Source organism: Sphaerodactylus townsendi, linkage group LG02 (assembly GCF_021028975.2).
Source record: "Sphaerodactylus townsendi isolate TG3544 linkage group LG02, MPM_Stown_v2.3, whole genome shotgun sequence".
In the NCBI taxonomy this organism is placed as follows: Eukaryota; Metazoa; Chordata; class Lepidosauria; order Squamata; family Sphaerodactylidae; genus Sphaerodactylus; species Sphaerodactylus townsendi.
Genome location: NC_059426.1, coordinates 63,809,007 through 63,831,586, shown reverse-complemented (window position 1 = coordinate 63,831,586; position 22,580 = coordinate 63,809,007). Strand labels below are relative to the sequence as shown.

Below are 22,580 nucleotides of genomic sequence, written 5' to 3'. Positions count from 1 at the left end.
GGGTCTGATAGATCTTGTTCCTAACGTTTCGCCTGCATCTGTAACTAGCATCTTCAGAGGTGCATCACAGAGGGAAGTCTGTTACACACTGTGTCTAGTGAGACACTAGACATTCCCTTCTCACTAGACAGTGTGTAACAGACTTCTCTCTGTGATACACCTCTGAAGATACTAGAAACAAATTTGCGTTATACCAAACCGCCCTATATTAGATGATGCTATTTATGCTAAAGCAAGTGTACAATTATACATACAATATCCATCACCACATGTCTAACTTATATTGCACTCATAATACAATGATACTCTTAAACCATATAAATTCTTCCAGTCCAACTGTTACTAATCTCTAGAAATATAGTCCAGTTGCTAGTCCATCAATGAAGATTAGGAATTCAGCGTATTGTAATCACAAAACATCACCTATGGTGGTGTCTTTCCTGTAATCAAGCTCACCATCCATTAACAGGTAATCTGGTCCTTGTGATGCAAGGAGAAATATCAATTTGAATAAACATCTTTAGCTTCAATCAACATCAAAGCGTTAATGTGCTGTTTTCAATTGAAGTCTTCCTCAGTAATGTGATTGGTTCTATGGTGTCTTTTACAACTCCAATCTTGCTAGATCTCAAAAACTAAGCAGGGCCAGCCTTGATTAGTAATTGGATAGGAGGCCATCAAGGAATGTCAGGGTTATTGTGCAGAGGAAAGCAATGGCAAACCACCTCTGATAGTCTCTTGCTTTGAAAACCCTACCAGGTTGCCGTAAGTTGTCATAAATTGGCTGCAATTTGATGGTGCTTTATAGATATAAAATACTTTTATAAATACAGTTTCCCCTGAAAAATCTGGTCACAATGCCCAAAGTAAAAACCACAGTGAAATACCTTGAATAATATCGTCTTTCTGAACTTCTGTTTCATCATCATCATTCAAGCAGTGAACAGTTTCTTTTTGCACATCCTCTTTTTTTAGTGTCTTGGCATCTACCACCATCCAGCTTTTCTTCACTTTCTCCTCAGTGATCTTCACAGCAGAATTTAAGCAAGAAGGCATTTAATTGCGACTTGTGGATGTGGCATTAATTGCTACCAGCTCCTGATCTTTTTTCTCATTTGCCACACAGGAGGTGGAAACTCAGTCTACGACCTACTAACAGAGCAATACCAAACCCATGGAACGTCTCCCTTTGATAATCCCAGAGAGTATCACAGTGGATTTCATTAAGGGAGTACAAACAAAAAACCCTGGAATGTTAAACACACATAATCACTGAATGACTATCTCCCTTTCTGAGGCCACAGTTTTCAGGAATTGTGTGAGATGAGCTGTGGATTTAGAGAGTTCCCAGTGCAATCTTGTGTAGAGTTACTCCTAGAGATTTTAATGGACTTAGAAATGAAGTAACTCTGTAAAGAGTCCTACTGTTTGTCCTAAGTACAAATAGGGAAAAACATTTCAACCAATAACAGTGAAATGTTCCCCAAGATAGTAAGGAAGTCATTCATTCCTGCTGGATCTTACCAACAACGTTCTCTGTGAATGCAGTATTCAGAAGCCAGACTATGCTAAATCCTTCTTCCACAGGCAGAAGAACATTTCTACTTATGTAAGAAGGGACGGAACAATTTTCACCAAATCTTGTTTCCCCACCCCACCCCTAGAAGATCCCTAGATCACATAGCTTGCCACTCCACAGAGTTCCTGACCCTCATGAGTTGTTTCTGCAGAGAATTAAAAAATCTGCAATAATAAAAGGGTGGAGAGAAGATTTAGCTGAAAAGAGAGCTCCACTTGCAGTCCTTTGGAACCAGCACTACAAGCTCAGTCTAAGAACACTTTATACAATGACAAATTAACATTTCAATGTGCTGGTAAGATTTAGCAATCTGACATGCATCCAACAATCATCAGTTATCACTGCTGAATTTGCAGTTACTCAACCCCAGTACAGCACCATCCCTTTAATGAAATTACTGTTGGTGAGTCCAACTGTACTAATGCTCAGGTATAAACACAGTCTTGTTTTAGTAACTTACTGATTTATAGGCTATGATCCTTATAGACAGTTTAGAACCAATGGTGAGCTGGCAGGGCCAAGCCATCGACCTCAGTTCAATCTTCTTAAACATTGAAAGGCGCTCCTGACTATCCCTAAATGAAAGAAGACAGAGGAAGGTTCTTTGGGGAGATGAAGCAAAACACTGTACAAATTAGGAGGCACCAACAGCACCCTAAAACTGCATACTCTATTCAGGACTGTCCAAAAAGTCCAGTGTTGGACTTTACCATTACAGGTAATATGTCGCTAACATTAAAACAGGAAAAGTTTAGCAATTAAATTAAGGCTTATGAGGTGCTCCTTGTGTACATAATATTAGTGGAAATAGGACATACAAAGCAAACAGGTATTTGATCAAACTATTCTAAAAATTTTATAATTAATATTCAAAATACCAAAGTAATCAAAAGGTATCAGAACTTAAGCATGGATTTTCATAGCTACTGGAATATATTTAGTAGCAGCTTCTGTAACCCTTCAGTTGTCACTCACAAGAATATTTAAATGGTGATAATCTAGAGAACGAACAGCGGAGGTCACCAGGACTGAGACTTGGACAGAGGTTTTTGGTTTGCCCTAAAGCTTTCAAAAAACCAAAAAGTGATAGATTATAGTATCTGGGATCCAAATAGCACTGACTCTGCTCCCAACCCCGGGAACCCAGATCTTTGTTTTATGGAGATTACAGTCTAAAAAGTTTTCTATGCAATTTATCTCACTTGGAAGGATTATGGGATAGCACCGATAAGACTTACAGAGTCCACATATCATCAACATTCATCTCCATCTGCTAATTCACATATTTTCAACACTCGATCTCCACTGCTACATTATGATGACTGACATGTGTGACTGAACCATCAGAGATCATTCGTGTGATCTCACATCTCCCCTCCCTTGCATGCCACCCCCCACTCTCTTCCCTCCCTCACTTCTCTTCCCTCGCATGCCACCCCTCCCCCTCCCTCCCTTCCCTTCCCCTCCGCTAGGGAGGGTGGGTCATATCAAGATGTAGGGCCCCCTGCCTCCCCTCCCTTGCATGCCACAGCTCACTGTCTCCCCTCTCTCACTTCTCTTCCCTTGCATGCCTCCCCCACCGTCCCTTTCCTCTCCCTCCCTCTCTTCCCTTGCATGCCACCCAGTGGTGGGATCCAAAAATTTTAGTAACAGGTTCCCATGGTGGTGGGATTCAAACTGTGGCGTAGCGCCAATGGGGCTGGGCGGGGCACGACGGGGGCATGGCCGGCCATTCCAGGGGCGGGGCATTACTGGGCGGGGCTGTGGCAAGGACGCAGCCGCTGTGCCAGTCCTTGGGTGGGAAACGAATGCACGCAGGCGCAGGCTGCCACGCACGCTTGTGCACCTCCTGCTAGACTGCTTCAAGTTCTGCTGCCACTTCTGAGAGGAGGGACGTAACTAAGGCAAAAAACACCGACAAAATCACCAATTAGTACCCCCCTCTCGGCACACCCAAATAATTAGTAACCTACTCTTGGGAACCTGTGAGAAACTGCTGGATCCCATCTCTGATGCCCCCCCTCCCTCTCAGTGGCAGTGGAGGTTACGAGCTCGTGTATCTAATCTGAAGGAACCGGGTTTGATTCTCCGTTCTGCCGCCTGAGCTGTGGAGGCTTATCTGGGGAATTCAGATTAGCCTGTACAATCCCACACACGCCAGCTGGGTGACCTTGGGCTAGTCACAGCTTCTCGGAGCTCTCTCAGTCCCACCCACCTCACAGGGTGTTTGTTGTGAGGGGGGAAGGGCAAGGAGATTGTCAGCCCCTTTGAGTCTCCTACAGGAGAGAAAGGGGGGATATAAATCCAAACTCCTCCTCCTCTTCCTCTTCTTCTTCTCCTCCTCCTCCTCCTCCTCCTCCTCCCCTCTCCCTTGTGTGTATGTGTGTGTATGTGTTTCACTTCCACTTGAAAACAGCCTGTGTGCTGTTTTCACTGCTGATATCTGGCCATCTGAATGAACATTCTAAGCAGCACGAACATTCTAAGGGTGACAGTTACACACAGGCATGTCCTTCACCAGGGAGCGCCAGGAAAAAGGCGTTTTTACCTGGGCCAGGTATGAAATTTCAGTCACCTGGGCCAGGTATGAAATGCCAGTCACCTGAATGAGAACAAAACTCAAATGATGCACAAGTGTTTATGAAAGAGTCCTTTGAACATGAGGTTGAAACATTATAGTGACATTTATCCAACCACGTAGTTACAAAGACATGAGGACGTATACCTTTGATTGAGGGGACACTGACTTCTGCGGCTCTCCCCTTGCTACTGCAGACCCCCACTTTACCCCCAACGCTGTTCCTAATAGTTTACTGAGTCTGAAATAATTCAGGGGGCTCAGTGACTTGCAGCAGGAGGGGGAAGTGGGAAAGTCCAGCTCCATGAGGTCCACAGTTCAGTATATACATTATTTACTTTGGAAGGATCTTTCACATATAATTTACAGCTTCTGCGACCTCACATAAGAGCTTAGGATGATATATTTTAAATACCTGTATTGACCACAGAATACACTATTATGTTTAATATTACAGCAATGTTAACAATAACAGAAGCAAGTGTTCTTATGCATGCTGGCTGCATTTCGTGACAGTTGTGAAAAATGCACACCTGGAAATCTCGGAAGTTCAAAGGAAGCTAGATAGGAGTTCTGAGGATAAGTGTCAATGAAGTAAAAGAGCACTAAAGGGGGGAAGTCCTACTCTATGTGCCAACTTCTACCCAATTAAATCTGGTAGGACAGGGAAGGGAACCATCTACATAATGGTACCTACACTGTGAAACTTTTTACCAAGAAAAACTGACTTAGCTGTCACTCAAATAGCATTCTATTTTAAAAATCCAAAGGGCCTTTGCTAATAGTTAGCAGTGGGCCTGGTAATGCTATTGAGTCCTGGGATTTGTTGCTCTCAGTATCATAGCGTTTATTGTTATGGCTGCCCTTCTGCTGTGATTTCATTTAATTAGGCTGTTGTTCTTAATTCTGTGCTCTGAAAAGAATTATAACCTGTCACTCTTAGGATTATGTTTCTTACACTATTTTATCTGCCACTACAGTTTATTGAGTCTGGTGCAAGATTTTTAGTACAGATTTCATATTTTATTTTCATTTTAATGCTGCATATTAAATTGGAAAAAGCCTCAACGATACAAATTTCCTCCCATGCTGAACCCAATCCTTATGTAAAGTTTTAGACTGTAAGCTGCTTGAGCTTTACTCTGAAGAGTGCCATGCCCACTGATGGCACTAAATAAATGACAACAGAGTGTCATCTCAGATTCCTGTTGGTAGAGAAGCAACACATAAATAATAATAAGCTCCCTGATCCCCTCCAATTTGCATTCTTCCCGCAAGGAATTTTAGTAGTTTTGTAGAGATGCCTACAACCATCTTCAGAAAGGAAACCAAGCCGATTAAGTTACTGGAGCACCTTTCCTATGAGGAAAGATGTTTTTTCTGACAGACATGATGCAGATCTATAAAATTAGGCATGGGGTGAAGAAAATGGACACACAGAGAACCCCTTTTCCCCATTCCCTTATATAATACCAGAACTTGGGGGACCTCAAATGAAGTTGACGGGTAATAGACAAAAGTACTTCACTCATCAAGCAATTAAGTTGTGGAGTGATGACTACTGGCATATATGGCTTTAAAAAGGGAGTTCCTGGAGGATATGTCCCACAATGGTTAGTATCCATGGTACCTAAAGGAAACCTCCACATTCAGAAGTACTGAAGCTGTCCACATCAGAAATAGGAGGCAACAAAAGGAAAAGTTCTTGGCCTCTGTGTCCTGGTTGCTTGCTCTGCAAAGCAACTGGTTGTTGGTTGTACGAAAAGGGATGCTGAACTAGATGGGCTACTGGTCTGACCCAGCAGGGTACGTTTTATTCCTTTGTTGGGCACTGTTATTCAAAAGACACATATGTTTAAACTAAGTTCCACAATATTCAAAGCAAACTTCTTCTAAACAAACATGAGGAAGACTGCACTGCTACACAATCCAAGTCGTGAGGAAGAAACATCCATTCAAAGGCCTAAATTTTATGTTGTCTTGCTCATGAAATAAAAAGCAAACAATGAACTACAGAAGCAGATGCTTAGTTCAAGGTTACCTGAAAGTATAAATGTCCTCTAGACCATCTTCTTTGTCTAATGCAAACATGAGCCTCTTCACCATTAGAAGGCCTTCTTTTTGCTGCTCAGTTAGACCCTTCCTGGGAAAAGAATTCTGATGCCTACTGGAATGTGCCTCATCATTTGCATCCCCACTTCCATCTTTGCTGTTCACTGGAAATGGCAAGCTAAGAATACGATTAAAAGCAACTGTCACTTCTGCTCCCCATTCACCAAACAACAATTGCCCAAGAATTCAAATGCCTTTTTTTAATGGAAAGAAATGTAAAATGTCACTTTCCAGTGCCTCTTTGTACCAACACACTTTCAAAATGTCATTCTGGAGCCTTAGCAAGCAAACCCACACTGATGCTTATTTATTGCTATACCATTAGTCACTGGTAGTATGACTAGTTCTGCATAAGATCTTAAGTCACAACCTTTTAGGAATGCATAAATAACGTTGATGGATTTTTCTACAGTCGATAGAAGATAGACTGAAAGTTTAATATACAGCATCGCCTTAAAATTCTACTCGTTATCGTTTATATGTCATTCATTCAGCATACTGTAACAATACACTGTAAAACTCAATCTGCTTTATGAATGGTTTGATACCTGCTTTATATATGGTTTGACATATTCAAAATGCATCTGGTCTAACCTATTTTCCCTGAGATTTTTTTCCTTTGAACCCTACCACTTGCCACCAATTTTTAGGCAGCAAAGTATGTTCTTTGTGAACTGCCAGTGCAATCCCAGGGTGGGACAAAAGCACTCAAGGAGCTGACTGAGCTTTATGCTGGCATATCTCAAAGATACCCTGGCATAAGGCTCAGTTATGTCAGGCCAGGCCCCCACTGCTGCTCCCAGGTGCTTTTGCAGTAGCTGCCTATCAGCGCAACAGAGGTCCACATGCTTGTGCTGGTGTGGTTGTCCATTCATAGTCCATTCAGTCTGTGAACATCCCCTGTCAGAGAAACATGGCAAAGCACAAAGGTGCTCATGAAAGTGAAAAAATACTCGCCCACTGGTGCAGACACATTCATAAGTCTTGGAGCTCCTCAGAAAGCCGAGTATGGGACCGACCAACTATTTCCCTCCCCTGTGAAGGCCAAGCTCCTGTCAAGCACCTTCTTCAACACCAAATAGTGGCACCCCCAGCTTTTACAAACACCCCTTTACAAACACCTCAGACTCAGAGCATGCAACTTTCTGGGCTGGAAAGCATAGAAAGGACACTTAGCATTAGCAGGCAAGTGCTCTGTGCAAAGATCCAAAGGGGAGAGCAAAGTCCATACTCTACTGCTGACCTCTCCCATTTCAGAACCCTAACAGATACTTCATCTCTGAAGCCAGGGCCCAAAGGGGAGCCAGACACTGACCGGTAAACAGGGGTCTGGTTTGCAAACTTGCTTCCCTTTGTTCATGGCCAGGAGCTGTCACAACAATGCCACCTCCCAAACAACACTACTTAGCAGTGCTACAGTCGAGAGGGGCACCAGGAGCCACAGCCTCCCAGCATCATGGCCCATATGCACAAGAAGAAAAGTTTGCTTTTATACCCCACTTTTTCTATACCTTTAAGGAGTATCAAAGAGGTTTAAAATTGCCCTCCCTCCCCCAACACAGACAGACACCTAGCGAGGTAGGTGGGGCTGAGAGAGTTCAGAGAGAACTGTGACTAACCCAAGATGACCCAGCAGGAGGAATGGGGAACTAAGCCTGGTTCTCCAGATTAGAGTCTGCTGCTCTGAACCACCACACCATGCTGACTCTGAAGAGGGATTGGGGAAAGGTAAGGGGGGAATGTTCCAGAGGAGCTGACTGGGTGGGGAGGGCAAATTTTCATCTTCATATGGGATGTAAGCTCATTCCTATGAAGGCTGACTCAGTAGTTTAATGGAATCAAGCACCAAATACAGAAGGGTGGACAAAATCAAGTCCAGAGTCCAAGTCAACAGCAAAGCCAGATTCGGACAGGGTGCCTTGTTGGGCAGAAGAGCCCCTCCATTCTGAATGAGTTAGGATGTCAAAAAACCATTGGGCTCATTCTCTTGCAAAAACAGAGCTCTGTGCCTCAGGGGAAGGGGGAGGTTGTGGTGTGTTGTGCTGTGGCCCAGTCCAGCATGTCTGGGGACTCCTTGGAGGAGGACTCAAATGAGGAAGAGGGCCCAGCTTTGGCCCAAGAGTTCCAGGTAATGCCTGCAGGCTCAGAGCCTGGGACTCCAGCAGCACCTGCAGTACACAGCCCAGAGGCTCAAGCAGAACCTTCAGTAGCCTCCGCAGGATCAGGTCCAGAGACTCCAAAAGAGTAAACAGGCTGGGAGCCACAGCCAGGCCCTGGCTCCAAGATTCTCCAGCCTCCTAACACCAAACCAGGGGAGGCCCTGCCAGCCCTCTTGCCCACTTTGTTTCCAAAGCCCCAAGAGTGTCACCGGAGGAAGCTGCATGTCAGTTTACAGGGCAGAAGATGCATCAGCAGGCAAGCTGCTCTGGGGTGAGCTGGGCTTGATAAGAAGTCTTTGCAGGAGCCAGACTGCAATAACACAGTAGCATGAAGTTTTTGCACTGGTGGGTGGGATATCTGCTAAAAAAAAAGGTTCATAGTCAACCTGCGTTGGGGCAGCACCATTGTGCATGGACTTGCAAGCCACTGTTTCTGGTGCCTGATTCTGGTTTTGATCTTGATTTGGACTCTGGACTCGATTTTGTTCCACCCTCCTGTACTTGGTGCTTGATTCCATCAAACTACTGAGCCAGCTGTGAGCTGCTTCTGAATCTACTTGGTAAGGGCAGCTGTCTATGACATGGTGGAGTTTTGATCTACAGTACCATGGAATGGAATCTCTGGCAGGCTATGACAAACATGGCTGTGCCCATTAAGACACTCCTAGCCGCTTGTTATCACTGCATATGTCTCTGTTTTGCTTTCCTGCAAGTGATGATTCAACAGGGAGAGCCCTGGGCATGGATAGTACCATTTCTACCCATACTCTGCTCCATCTGTCTCAGCCTGCCCTCTGGAGTGAAATGTTGCACCTAGCCAGCCTTCCAAGTCCCACCTGCAACTCCAATCTACTAAAATGCATGCCGTGCCCAGGAAGGCTCAGTCCATCTCCCCATGACCCCAGAGAAGTGACAATTTGAGTAAACAGACATTGTCGTGTTTTGCAGTTCAATAAACTCTAGCTTGTGCTACAACTGTGTCTCTGTCTTGTTTGGTTCTCCATGTCCCTACCTGCCTCACTCCATCCCCACCCCATCTGAAGGCTACCTGACGAAGTCAAAGGAGGGCTCCTCAATGGCTGTGGAAGGTCATGCAGGTGCCACTGACTCCCCATCATGGATTTGGGAGCCCCAGGTTCAAATCCCCACCTGTGCCATAGAAACTAGCTAGATGTCCTTGGGACAATCACACAGACGCAGCCTAATTTCCTTCACAGGACTGATGTGACAATAAAACAGAAGAACAATAATGTAAGCCATTTTGGGTCTCCACTGGGGAGAAAGGTGGGATATGAAAGGTGGGATATGAATACAAATAAATGAAGGAATGAATGAATGAAGCAAATAAATGTGTGCTTGCTGTAGAAAGGGGTGCTCTGTCACGTGATGGGAAGACGAGAAGGTATCACTCAGAGGATAGGGGATTGTTGGGTCCCAGTTGGAAGGGAGACAATGCAGCAGGCAGACTCAGTGTGTTCAGAGAGAGATGGGGAGGGCGCTGGAAGGAGAGGTAGGCAGCTGGCTCAGAGGCTCCTTGCTTGGGCTTGAGGTGGCAACCAAGCAAGAGAGGTGAAGACCTGCCACAGAAGAGAGATGCTTTCTCATGGAATGTGAAGAGGTTGGGAGCATCTGCAGCAACAGCAGCTGCCAGGCACCTGCTGAATGTCACAAGGGACACCAGGGACAGCCTAGTGTGCATCAAGATGGGATGTACTAAAACAAATGACCAGATTGCCCACTGGAAACAAGTGGAGATGCTGAAATGACCACTGAATATACTGGGAGCTAGGAATGTCAATTGACTTGCATGGGTTCCACTGAATTACATCACTACATACAAAAGTTAAAATGAATGCAGAATGGATTGAGAATGATGTGCTCTGGGCACAGACAGTTTGCTCTATGACTGGAATGAAAGCACCCAGGGGGAAAGCATGGGCATTCTGGTCCCAGAACACTTAAGCTCCATTGAGAAGGGTATTGGAAGATCTGTGGGCAATGCTGCGTGCTCCCATACCAGAACCCACCCCTTCCTACCCCTTGGCTGTAATGTAGAAAGGGCTGGATATTCAGACATTCTGGCTGTAATTGGTTCTGTTTGCTCTGTTCATCATAGCTCTGCTGTTGCTTCTGGTGACCTGAATGGAATACGATGGAATGATTGCTGAGGACAATGGCATGCTAAAGCCACTTGGACTTTTGCCAGCTTCTTGGTCTCTGTCAGAACCCTTCAGGAGCAGACTAGAAGCACCTATTACACCAGCAACAGGACACTGCAGCGCAGGGATTGCACTGTCAATAACCTAACATGTCTTAGACATAGGCAAAGATGTTATCAATATTGTTTGTGACAAAGAAGTCAAACTTGCAGTCTTTTGCAGAACAGGCTGGATCCAAAGGTCATTTTTCAACATTTTCCTTTCTCTGCAGACCCCCAAGGGTCCCTTAATCCACAAAGCAACATTTGGGGGAGCTCAGAGGATTGCACTGGGGGGCCAGAGGCAGGAATTCCATTGACAAAAATGCCCTCTACTACAGGACACAGTCTTTGGATCTAACCCAATACTTTTAAGAAACTGTTACAGAATCAACCTCTACATGCAGGTCTATTTTTAGCTGTTTTACGGGTATTTTGTGCAAATACAGGATTTAGTAATGGACATGCAGAATTCAGCTTCCTGGGAATCTATGCATTAATTTGAAAAATTGATTTTCTAGCCTAAATAGCTACTAAGACAGTCCAGTAATCATGTTGGTAATCTGTCATAAAATCTCAGAAACAACATGAATGACTGTAGGTGGCCAAGACTATGCTCTTTTGTAGCTACCGCTCCATGATTAATAAAAACACAATAAAAATACAAAACAAGCAACTGCAGACAAATCAGATTTACATTGCAGAATTCTAGCTTTTCTGGATGCAGTTTTAGTACAAGGTTTAATGGCTCTATTTATGGCAAATCACAGTGCCCATTAGAAAAAATTATGAAATGACATCCATTTAATTACTAGAATCAGAGTTTTAACTAGCACTGACTTTGGCAGAGTCATAACACTATTTCATAGATCTTGGCTTACTCACAAAAACTGCAGTGAAATTCCAGTTTTCTTCAGGTTATTCACAATAATGTCCAGCTGATCCTCACTGAAGGGACTGCTAAGGTCAGTAAAAACCTCTATGTGCCGTTTGTCATACTTTTTCCCTCTTAAGAGAAGGTGGAGGAAAAAGAGATGGTTTCATTAGAATAAATATCTAGTTACAATATTTTGACTGCAGCTTTGCAAAATGTAATCTTAAACTTCTCAGGGGGTATCTTGCCACCTGAATTTAACAAAAAATCCCTAAGATATGCTGTTCAGTATAAGACTACTACTATTTGAAACGATTTGCAACTCATGAGAAGCACATTTCTTTATAACCTATTAAAAACCAACACCCCTGAGTACTACATTCTATTATCTGCCATTTGGTAAAGTTTCACTGAAGTCAGATGAGTCTCTTTCACACACTTAAGTTAAATTGGGCAATTTCACATTAGCACATGGCTGGTTCTTAGCACTTACAGTACAATCCTAAACAGGGTTATTTTCAGATTTAGTAAAATAAAATGTTTCTTAGGTCTGTGCTCAGAAACAAGGGATTGTGTGGTTAGAGAGCACTGCCATTTCCCTCCTTGTGCTAACAACCCCATTTTTCAGCTGAAGGGTGCTACAAAGGAGTCCAATTTACTAATGTGCAAAGGGGATTTGATTTCTCTTATAATCATTTTAGCCTATGTGTCAAAACCCCAGCCTTGGCCTATAACAGGAACCCTTCTTTAGAAATAGAATTCTTGTTTTAATAATAGCAAATATAGGATAACTTCATTGTCTGAACTGGCCAGATCTTCACAAGACACAGATTATATGTTTCCAGCAGTAATACGTCAGGGTTCCCCTCCTCCTCCCCTCAAGCAAGATATTCTCAGGAAAGAAAGGGTGGGGGGGGTGGGGGGCGGGGGGAAGGGAGAAAAGCAGAGGCAGTTTCACCCAGACATACGCATTCCAAAAGGCAGATAACGTTCTTGACTTGATAATGCCCTTTCTCAGGCCAAAAGCATGAGAAGGACCTCTTACATGGCAAGAACCGAGCTAACTTTGGTGAGTGTCATGAGATTATGTGGCCATTGGACACTACAATATTTCCAAAAATTCCCCATTATTGTCAGTTTCATACTCATCCACATGATGCAAAATGAAACAACACAGCAATGTTTTAAAAGGCTGCACCATTCCCAACAGCATAATGTTAAGCTATTTCAAAATAGAATTCTTAAAAGACAAGTACTCACATTGTTTCCTTTTGAAGCAAGTCCATGCACACAATAAGAGCATCAAGAACTATGTTCGTTTAGAATAACATACGTTTAAAATAGCAGAGACAGATGTTACGTATTGGTCAGAATATGACAGTTAAGGCACTAGTCCTATGGCAACTTTTTGTAGCAATAATCATAAAAAAAGTTTAGCCATAGAGGATTCAAAATGCTTCACATGCATTAATTCAGAAACTTTTAGAACAGCCCTGTAAGGTAGGCTAGTATCATATTCCTGAATTGTGAACAGGAATAGTTGAGAGGCTGAAGCTATTTAGCTCCATTGGGCAGCTGCCTGTATCTTGACATTATTACCTCTGTTTCCAAAAGTAGCACAACTTAATCAAATCAGTATTAAAAAAAACAAAACCCAACCCAGACATTGAGCACAGGGAGAAGCATGTAGTGAATTACGCTGCCCACAAATGCCTTCCCAAAAATTTCAGTGGAAAATTTTTATCAGTTCACACAAAGCAATGCAGTTGAAGAGGGACCCTGGCTGCCTGTTCTGTGCCCCCCTGCCCTGTTGCTGAGCATATTTCCACCAACAACCCCAACCCAGCAAAGGAGCCACCTCCTTTCCCAGCTGACTCACATATTCTGTCTCCTCCAGCCCCCCAGTGGTGGCTGAGCACCATGGTAAACAGATCAGCAAATATATACAGTCAAACCAATACTGAAAGATTTGAGGCCCGCCAAGCCTAAAAAACAAGGACTGTATATATAGGGATACAAGGCAATGAGGTATAAGAAGTTAGTTTGAGTATAATTTCAATAGATACTTCATAAACCGTTCATAAAGATTATTCATAAAGATATATTGTGATTATTTAACTGGATATAAAGGTAATAAACACACATATAATGAGAGCATGTCATAAACATTGTCCATGAGGTACGAAACCTGCAACAGTCATATTGCGTTCCAGTCAGTTGAAAGAGTCAGTATCTCCAAAATTCAATGAATCAAAAATATTAAGATGACTTGTGGTAGCAGACAGCAACAGCTCCAGCAAGTGATGAAGAAACTATGGCGACAGCAGCCACATTCGCAGAACACGTTGCCTAAAAAACAAGGACTGCAATAGTCATAACCGTTGGAAGTCTGCTGAGGCAGTTATACATTACTTTGTAACTAGATGATTCACTGAATGTAGAAGCTGTATGCTGCTTTACTTAGCTAAACACACAAATAAGAGAATTCAATCTCTATTTCTAATGGATTTACCAGTTAAATAATCACAATATATCTTTATGAATAATCTTTATGAACGGTTTATGAAGTATCTATTGAAATTATACTCAAACTAACTGCTTATACCTCATTGCCTTGTATCCCTATACATACAGTCCTTGTTTTTTAGGCTTGGCGGGCCTCAAATCTTTCAGTATGAGCACCATGGTAGCCAGAAATTCTGCCCTGCCAGCCAGCGAATGAAAAAGAGCACACGTGTGGGGGAAGCGCGATCAGCCAGCCTATTTTCACCTACAGGGAAAGTGAGGGTGGGCTCTGAGCATGGGCGGCAGAGCACTTTCCTCTCCGATGGGCCTAGGAAGGCAGCAAGACAATGGCAGCAATTGCAGCAGAAGTGGAGCCTGAATGAACAGCAGCTTCCTAAGCTGGCATGCAGCGCCAAGTTTGAGGGGCACCCTCAGCTAGCTGTCCCAGCTGTGCACCTTTCCCTGGAGCTGTGGACTGTGTAATGAAAACAGACGGGGTTCCAGCAAAGCCCTGTGGGGACTGTACCACTACAGGTGGGAGATGTGCCTTTAAAAAAAAAGTGCATGTGCACACACATCCATACAATCCACTGCATTGAAAAAACCAGGAAGAATGGTTATAGCTTCATCCTCCTGATGCTGTCTTAGTTGCCTGGCTGTGGGCAGACTTCTTTAAAAATATATGCAAGGAAGCCACCCACTTTCCATCTGAAGAGGTACTTTCAGTCTGACTCAGGATTCTACCACCTCATTCCAGAGCTGAAGAAGACTATGTGTGTGCTGGGGGTAGGGATCTTTTTTTTTTGAAGAGCTACTGGAATTGAAATCCCTGTCGCCTGAGGAATTTATTTTTCATTGTTTTGTCTTTGAGGAACTTAACTTTTTCATTACAGAAGCTTAAACAGCAACCCATTGAAAGTGGGTTGAAAGTGCATTATTCTGCATGTGTGGAAGGGGCCTTGCCCTGCCCCATCAGTGGGAAGTTGATCTTGAAACCATGAGTGTCAAATTTGAGGGGGGGCGGGATTTCAGTGCTTGCCCTAGGTGCCATTTTTTGTAGATACACCACTGAAATTGATGGTAACACTCCCACACATGTATGATGGTAACACTCCCACACATGTGATGGTAACACTCCCACACATCTATGAGTTCTATTTATGCATCTAGGCATGCATGGAACTCTGGAACAGGAATGACATGGATCTGGAAATGCAATAAAGAAGTATATAAATATCTAAGTTGATGGAAACAGCACTTCGCAAAGATCTTAATGATATGGATTTACCAATTTATTAACATAAGATTAAGGTTCTTTACTTTGGGATCACCTTCCTGTAAAGTAAATATGGCAACTGTTTTTCAGAGAAAAGGTTTTCAGCATTCAGAAAGGATACTGTCTCCTTGTCCAGAGCCTGGCTGAATCAAATTTTGTATGTCTTCCAACAAATCAAAATCTGGCAGAAACAGGTGTCTGCGTACAGTAATATGCTGATACTGATCCTCACTGGCTAGAGAGTTTTCAGTGCCATCTGTGCCAAATAAAACCAAGGAAATTTCATCTTTACTCTCAGCAAACACCTGGAGATGGTAAAAATATAACAGGGTAAGTAAAAAAATGAATGGCATAAACTTTACAACTAAATTTCATTTGTCTAGATTAATTGCTTCCTTCTTTATGCACATCATATGCAAAACCTTTTAATTAAATAGGTTTTATAATCAAGTTCCAAACTGCTACAAGGACTGAATGTCAATATTTGGAAATGACTGTTCAGGCCAAAAAAATGCCTTCAGAGAATTCGAACCCTATCCCCATAAATGTTTGCAAAAGTCAGATTGTCTTTTTTCAATCTTAAATTATTTCAACTTAGAAGGAATGTAAATTAACGGTGTGCAAAGAATTGGCAGTGTGCTAATTTTTATTTTGAGAAAGGAATAAAACAGAGTAAAGCAACAACGTTTCTTGGAAACCCAATATGGTGTCTGGATGGCTAGAAAATTCTATATGTTTGAAATAGAACCATTTCTCTGAACGAAACTATAGGGATAGCATGCAACAAATAATAATCAAATATTTTTCCTACAATAAACCAGGAAAGGCTGAGTCTCAGTTGCCTCAGCTTTCTAATGTGTAAATTGCTGTAGATATTCCTAATCAGCAAGGAACTCAAAGGACAACACTGTAGAATTTCTAATCTGACTTATAGCGTGTTCTGATTCTACAGATGTCACTTTCTTCACATGTATTTATTTCTGGTTTATCCACTGCGAAACAGATGGCCCCTCTCACAGGGTCAGAGGCTTCCAGCTGTTGGAACTAGAGTTGAACATCAAATTGAGGGTAGAACTAGATGATGAACATGAACTGCTGGTGGAAAATGACATTCCTGGATTAAATCACCTCACAGACAATATGTAAGCATAAGCATAAGCATTTTATTGTCATTGTGCACGCACAACGAAATTTACAGCAGCATTCTTCGATGCACACAATTTCAGACTCATACCCCATCAGCACTTTCTCCTTCCTCCACCCATCCCTACACAGCCCCAAACACATCAACACGAAGCCGCAGAGTTTAGCATAGACATAGCTCTAGAGTAGAAGCTGTCTCTAAGCCTCTTTGTCCTAGTTTTGATAGACCTGTAGTGAAATGGACTCATCACCATACATATATCACACATTTCCTTGCCCTCACAGTGCTTGACATGGGTATGTAATTCCGTAGTATTATTCCACCGTTAATTATTTTACCTGTCGTTGCACAAACAGGGTCATCACTTTCTTTGCTTGGTCAAAAGGAGACTCTTCTCCAGGAACAATGTTACTCATTGAAGAGCCAACATCCATACACAGGACTATGGCTGACTACAAAAAGAAGAGAATGTATACATACTGAATTAGAAAATGACTATCATATACCTAATTCCCAGCTTGGCATCAGAGTACAGCTTTAAAAAAAAAATACCACAAGGCCATGTGAAGATGAGGGAGACATTTCTACAAACCAGGAGTGATCTCCAAGATGGCAAGAAAAACTTATAGTAAAAAGATAAAAAATCTAAATGCCAAGCAGCACTTTGGATTCTCTAAGCCAGCAGTTCTCAACCTGTGGGTCGTAACCCCTTTGGGGGTCAAATGACCCTTTCACAGGGGTCGCCTAAGACTCTCTGAATCAGTGTTCTCCATCTGTAAAATGGATAAATGTTAGGGTTGGGGGTCACCACAACATGAGGGACTGTATTAAAGGGTCACAGCATTAGGAAGGTTGAGAACCACTGCTCTAGGCAACCACAACCCAAGTAATCTAAAATGTCTGCCACAGTTTTATTTTGAAACTCAAGGTGAGATGGAGGGGGGGGGGATGTAGGGATGCAGAAAGGATAAGAGGGAAGATGGGAGGAGCAAAACAAGAGTTGAGGGGGAATAATAAGACTGGAGATAAGGCAAGGAGAAAGGGAAATGGGAGAAGCAGAGGCCGTTTCCGCACGGGCGAAATATGACGTCGTGGCAACGGAAAAAGAACCGCCATAGCGAGAGCGTTCGCACGCGCAGCGCAGTCAGGTGCGCATTTCGCGCCCGTGGCTGGGTCAACAGCTAAACCGGGCGCCTAAGAGCGCCCGGTGATTCAGAAAAAATGCGCTTTAAACCACTTTTCTCCCCATGTGACGCATCGGCTGGCGCTTTTCGTCTCGTGCTGCAACAGCCGCTTGCACGGGAGCCGATCCTCAAGCGGCGCCGCCAAAGCGATCTCCCCGCAGTAGCGGCGGCCATTTCTGGGAGGGGATGAAGACTGCTCCAGCGGCCATATGATGGTGAGGTCAGCAGCCCGCTTTCGCCAGCGCTTCCGTGCTTGAACCGACATTTATCTCGCGGGGCTGTGGGCGCCCGCGCAGTTCCAGCCTCTGTCTGTCGCGAGTAATCCGCTTTTTTTTGGAGGCTGTGCGCCAATTTCTGCGGCGTCATCAGCTGTCGCTGCTTTTTTGGCGTCGCAGGAAGCGGGCCAGAGGGAACTGTGAGGGGAACACAAAGCAGAGACAGCTTAGAGAGGAAGACCAATGGGGTAGAAGAAATGGCACAAAGCTTCCTACCTGTCTAGTCCTGAGTTTGTGACCTGGGGTAGGGGGAGGTTGGAAAGGTGTGGCTTGGGGTGGGGGTGGGGGTTGACAGGTGAGGCTTGGAGTGGTGGAGGGTAGGAAGGAGTGGCTTAGGGTGGGGGAGGGTGGAAATGCGTCATTTGAGGTAGGGGAGGGTGAAAAGGTATATATTGGGGTGGGGGAGGGCAGAAAGTTTTGGGGGAGGGAGGAATGGGAATACTTGGGGTGGGGGAAACCTGGAGGGCTTTGGTAGAGCCAGCGGAGCAGCAGGTGCCAAGACACCTCTGCTCCACTGGCCAGAATTGGCTGCTGGGGGTTGTGGGAGGGTGGGACAACTGGGAGGGTGTTGGAAGGCCCGGCACAGTCGGGCATGCTCCTGGGTTGGGGGAAGGGGTGGGGGAGGAGATGGAATGTCATCCACCAATCAGTGAACAGAACTCACTGCCGATTGGTGGAGGGTTTGTTGTTGCGACATTCCATCACTTAGGCAATTAAAGGTTAGTATTAAATATGCAAATATGTTCCTTTGAACAAAACAGTACTTCTGAAAGGAAAAATGTTTTACTTATGTTTTACATAATGAATATAATGTTGCAGCAGGTAGAAATGTGAAATTACTGGAAATATCTCCCATTTTTTCTGTGAATAGAACAAAATTTATACATGCAATACTTATTTTCCTAGTAAACCTAAACTATTTTGACTGACGGAACAACATAACATGCATCATTTGTAGTTTAGCATATAAAATGGTACTTTTCATAGAGAGGCCTTTTGGGTTTCACATTGGACACAATTAAGTATTGCTTCCTCTGTATACAATAGCAATCTGCATATCAAGGACAACTGTGTGTACCCCCCCGCTTTTTGTGACCTCTTATACTCAGTACCTTTTGTTGTTTAATATCTGGTCAACATATGGAGAGTTTATTAATTTGTATCACATTTGTTTTGAAGTGTCTGTACCTATAAGCAACTATTTTGTGTCCTTCTGGCATGGAATACAGGTGAATGCTTGTTTGATCTAAGAGTCTGGACTTTTTAATTCTCATATTCTCCATTCATGTAGTGACATTTCTTGTTTAACACTGTTTAGTTTGTATACAGATTTTAGCCATATATTGGTTTTCCAATGACTTTTTTTTAGCCTGTAAGATTGAAGGGCTAAATTCTACGGTTTTCAGTGAATCTTCTCTGAATTATCCGACAAATTATTTCTGGATAATTAAAAACTTTTTCACCTGGCTAAAAGTTTGTCAGTACACTGATGCAGTAAAATTTTAATTAAGTTTACTTATTTTGGTCGTGTTTTAGGTAATGGCAAACAAGCTTTGCTAAAGCTTTGAGGCACCTTCTAGAAATTGTGTGAGCACTATTATTTGGCTCCCCACTACACTGAAGGATTATACTAATCAGTGAACTTTTTAATTTGACTAATACATTTACAGAAGTCAGTTTCAGGTACTAGGCTGAAGGTTGGCTCAACTTTCCATGCTTCCTAGGTCAGTAAAGTAGTACCCAGCTTGCGGGGAAAGGCAAAGGCAAACCATCCTCTAAACATAGTCTGCCTAGGAAACGTGATATGATGTCAACCCATAAGTCAGTAATAAGCTAGTGCTTGCACTGGGAACTATCTTTTAAATATATTTGCTATATTTTTTTAAAAAAATTACATTTTCTTTTGTGTTTTAGGTTACTAAAAACATGCCTTTAAATAATTTCAAAATGGGCATGCTTCAATGAAAGTTTATGAAATAATGTCCACAATAGTAGAAGCAGCCTCTGTAGTTTCAAGAAATGAATGCCAGTTGAGCTCTTGTAAGATTACATTTTCTCAGGCATTTTGGGCAGACTGACAGGCAACTACAACAACATTGCCAAGCCTTCGAACCCTAGTTTGTGAAACCCAAAGGAAGGAAAACAGAGCATAGAGAAAGCCAAAGCAACCCTAAAAAGGGCCTTTCCTCCTCCCCTGACACATCTGGTAACAGAGGAAAGACTTGACTAGATGGAGCTCAACAGCGACCTCCAGGCAATCATACAGTGTAACTGGCACAACTTGGCTAATCTGGCAGCAGGCATCATGCTATACATCCAGCACCAGCTGTGGCGACAGGATAACTCACTATCATGTGATTGATGTGATCCCCCGGGCCCATGCAACTTGCTGGGAGACTTGGCAGGACCTAGCAGTGGCCACTGCACAACTTGTCATGGTTATTCATGACTATGCAACTTGCTAGACAAGCACAGTCTCCCGGCAACTCTCTACCTAGTGACTTGTTTCTCACATCGTCATTTCTCAAGAGCAGGATTGACTAAAATCTGAAATTAGCATCTAATGGCTAAAATGTTGGAATCAGATGTAGGAAATCCAAACCAAATACAAATACAACACAGATTTCTTTCACAGCACTTTACTCTTTGCCCACGCTTTTCTCTCTCACACTGCCCTGTCCTCCCATGAAGCCTCTCTGGACCAACTAGTCAACTCTGTGCCTAGGGTACAGCTACAATTCAATCATAGTGCTCCTCACTCACTTCCCCACATCAAACTCTTTACTCGGATGGAATAAGAGTTCGACATTAAAAACGCGCGGAGTGAGATCAAAACAGGGCCACTAAAGGTTAAGGCTAAAACCCTGGCAATGAAATACAATCCCGGAGAAACACAGGATGCAATTCCTAGCAACGTTTCTGCGGTATTTGCCAACACTGCATCTCCTTTCCACCTAGCAGGAGCTGTGATATTCCTTGCATCACTAATGTGCCTTTCCTCCAAGTCTTAGTTATTACCTTCGACCGCGACATGGTGCCAGAGTGCACGTTTTTCCTCCACCCCTTCCCTTCCGGTAACCTAACCCAACGTCACTGTAGCGCGCCAACGAGAGCAGCCGCGACGCTAATGATCAGGACTGGGAATGGGAGTGGGTGGAAAAGGACAGGCAGAAAGAGCTGCTGTTGAAGTGATGTTTGAGTAGCCGGTTTCCTTTTGTTTATTTCTATGAAATTTATTACTGTCTGGACTTGCGCAATAAATAGATAAGCAGCAGAGTGTGTTGCAAAGTTGTTACTTGAGCAGGATTTTTAAAGTCATTATTACTACAAAACAAAAACTTTCACTATTCCATAACCAGAGGAGAAAAGCAACATACAGTATTTTTCCTTACGATAAGGATTAGCTAGTTTCAGAGGGTGGCCATGTCTGTCTGCAATGAATACGAGTCCAGTAGCACCTACCGACAACCGAGATTTTAGGGGTATAAGCTTTCGAGACTCAAGACGAAGGGAGCTTTGGCTCATTCCTCACAGCGCACTTATAACGAGTTGCAATCATTATAAAGGAACTCCAAGGCCCCTTCCACACTTGCAGAATAATGTGCCTTCAATGCACTTTGCATCTGGATTTTACTGTGCAGAATAGCCTTGACTTGCCTGAACCCTAACCCTAAATTTTTAAATTTAATTTATTTTTTATTTAATTTATTCTGTCTCCAAACTTGCAACAAACCCCCGAAACCTGAAACTGACCATAGACCTATTCTTGGACAGCACCCTAGAACTCAATGTCACACTCAGGCACGGCCGAGCCCCTGCCTTAACCTTAATCCTAACCCTAACTTTTTATTTTTATTTAATGTATTCTGTCATAATTTTTTCCCAAAGTTGTTATAAAATCCAAAAACCTGAAACTGACCATAGCGCTATTCTCGGACAGCGCCCTAGAACTCAACGTAACACTAAGGCAAGCCTGATCCCCTGCCCTTGCCTTAACCCTAAACCTAACCTATGTTTTTTATTTAATTTATTTTTGGTTACAATTTTGGGAGCAATTTATGACTGAAAAAATTAAATAAAAATAATAAGTTGGCATTAGCGTTATGCAAACGGTAAGGGCTCAGGCTTGCCTTAGTGTTACGTTGAGTTCTAGGGTGCAGATAAAAAATAGTGTGATGGTCAGTTTGAGGTTTTGGGTTTTTGTTACAAAATTGGGAACAATTTATGACTGAATAAATTCAATAAAAATAAAAAGTTAAGGTTGGGGTTCAAGAAAGGGCCGGGGATTAGGGAAAACCCTGAAACCAAAAACTGACCATAGCCCTATTCTCGGACAGCATCCTGCAACTCAACAAAAAATTCAGGCAAGCCCGAGCCCCTGCCCTTGCCTTAACCCTAAGAAGAGAAGAAGAAGGGTTGGATTTATATTCCCCCCTTTCTCTCCTGCAGGAAACTCGAAGGGGTTTACAATCTCCTTGCGCTTCCCTGCTCACAACAAACACCCTGTGTGGAGGGTGGGACTGAGAGAGCTCCGAAAAGCTGTGACAAGCCCAAGGTCACCCAGCTGGTGTGAGTGGGAGTGTACAGGCTAATTTGAATTCCCCAGCTCAGGCGGCAGAGCGGAGAATCAAACCCGGTTCCTCCAGATTAGATACACGAGCCCTTAACCTTCTATGCCACTGCTGCTCTAACCCTAA

At 43.3% G+C, this 22,580-nt stretch overlaps 1 protein-coding gene across 3 annotated transcripts in view; it reads right to left on the bottom strand.

The window, feature by feature from the left end:
• The window catches only part of XRCC5 (X-ray repair cross complementing 5), a 52,825-nt gene extending 31,862 nt beyond the window's left edge, over nt 1-20,963 (bottom strand). For 2 of the 3 annotated variants that reach the window (XM_048486303.1, XM_048486304.1), the window contains exons 1-8: nt 20,902-20,963; nt 16,763-16,876; nt 15,402-15,585; nt 12,760-12,808; nt 11,511-11,633; nt 6,199-6,387; nt 2,040-2,154; nt 888-1,026 (exon numbers count right to left, since the gene is read on the bottom strand). In XM_048486303.1, coding sequence (XP_048342260.1) covers nt 888-1,026; nt 2,040-2,154; nt 6,199-6,387; nt 11,511-11,633; nt 12,760-12,808; nt 15,402-15,585; nt 16,763-16,876; nt 20,902-20,916 — 928 coding nt within the window. In that variant the 5' untranslated portion in view covers nt 20,917-20,963. The remainder of the gene's footprint in view (nt 1-887; nt 1,027-2,039; nt 2,155-6,198; nt 6,388-11,510; nt 11,634-12,759; nt 12,809-15,401; nt 15,586-16,762; nt 16,877-20,901) is intronic. The other variant, XM_048486305.1, reaches the window with a different exon arrangement.
• Between the last annotated feature and the right edge of the window lie 1,617 nt (nt 20,964-22,580).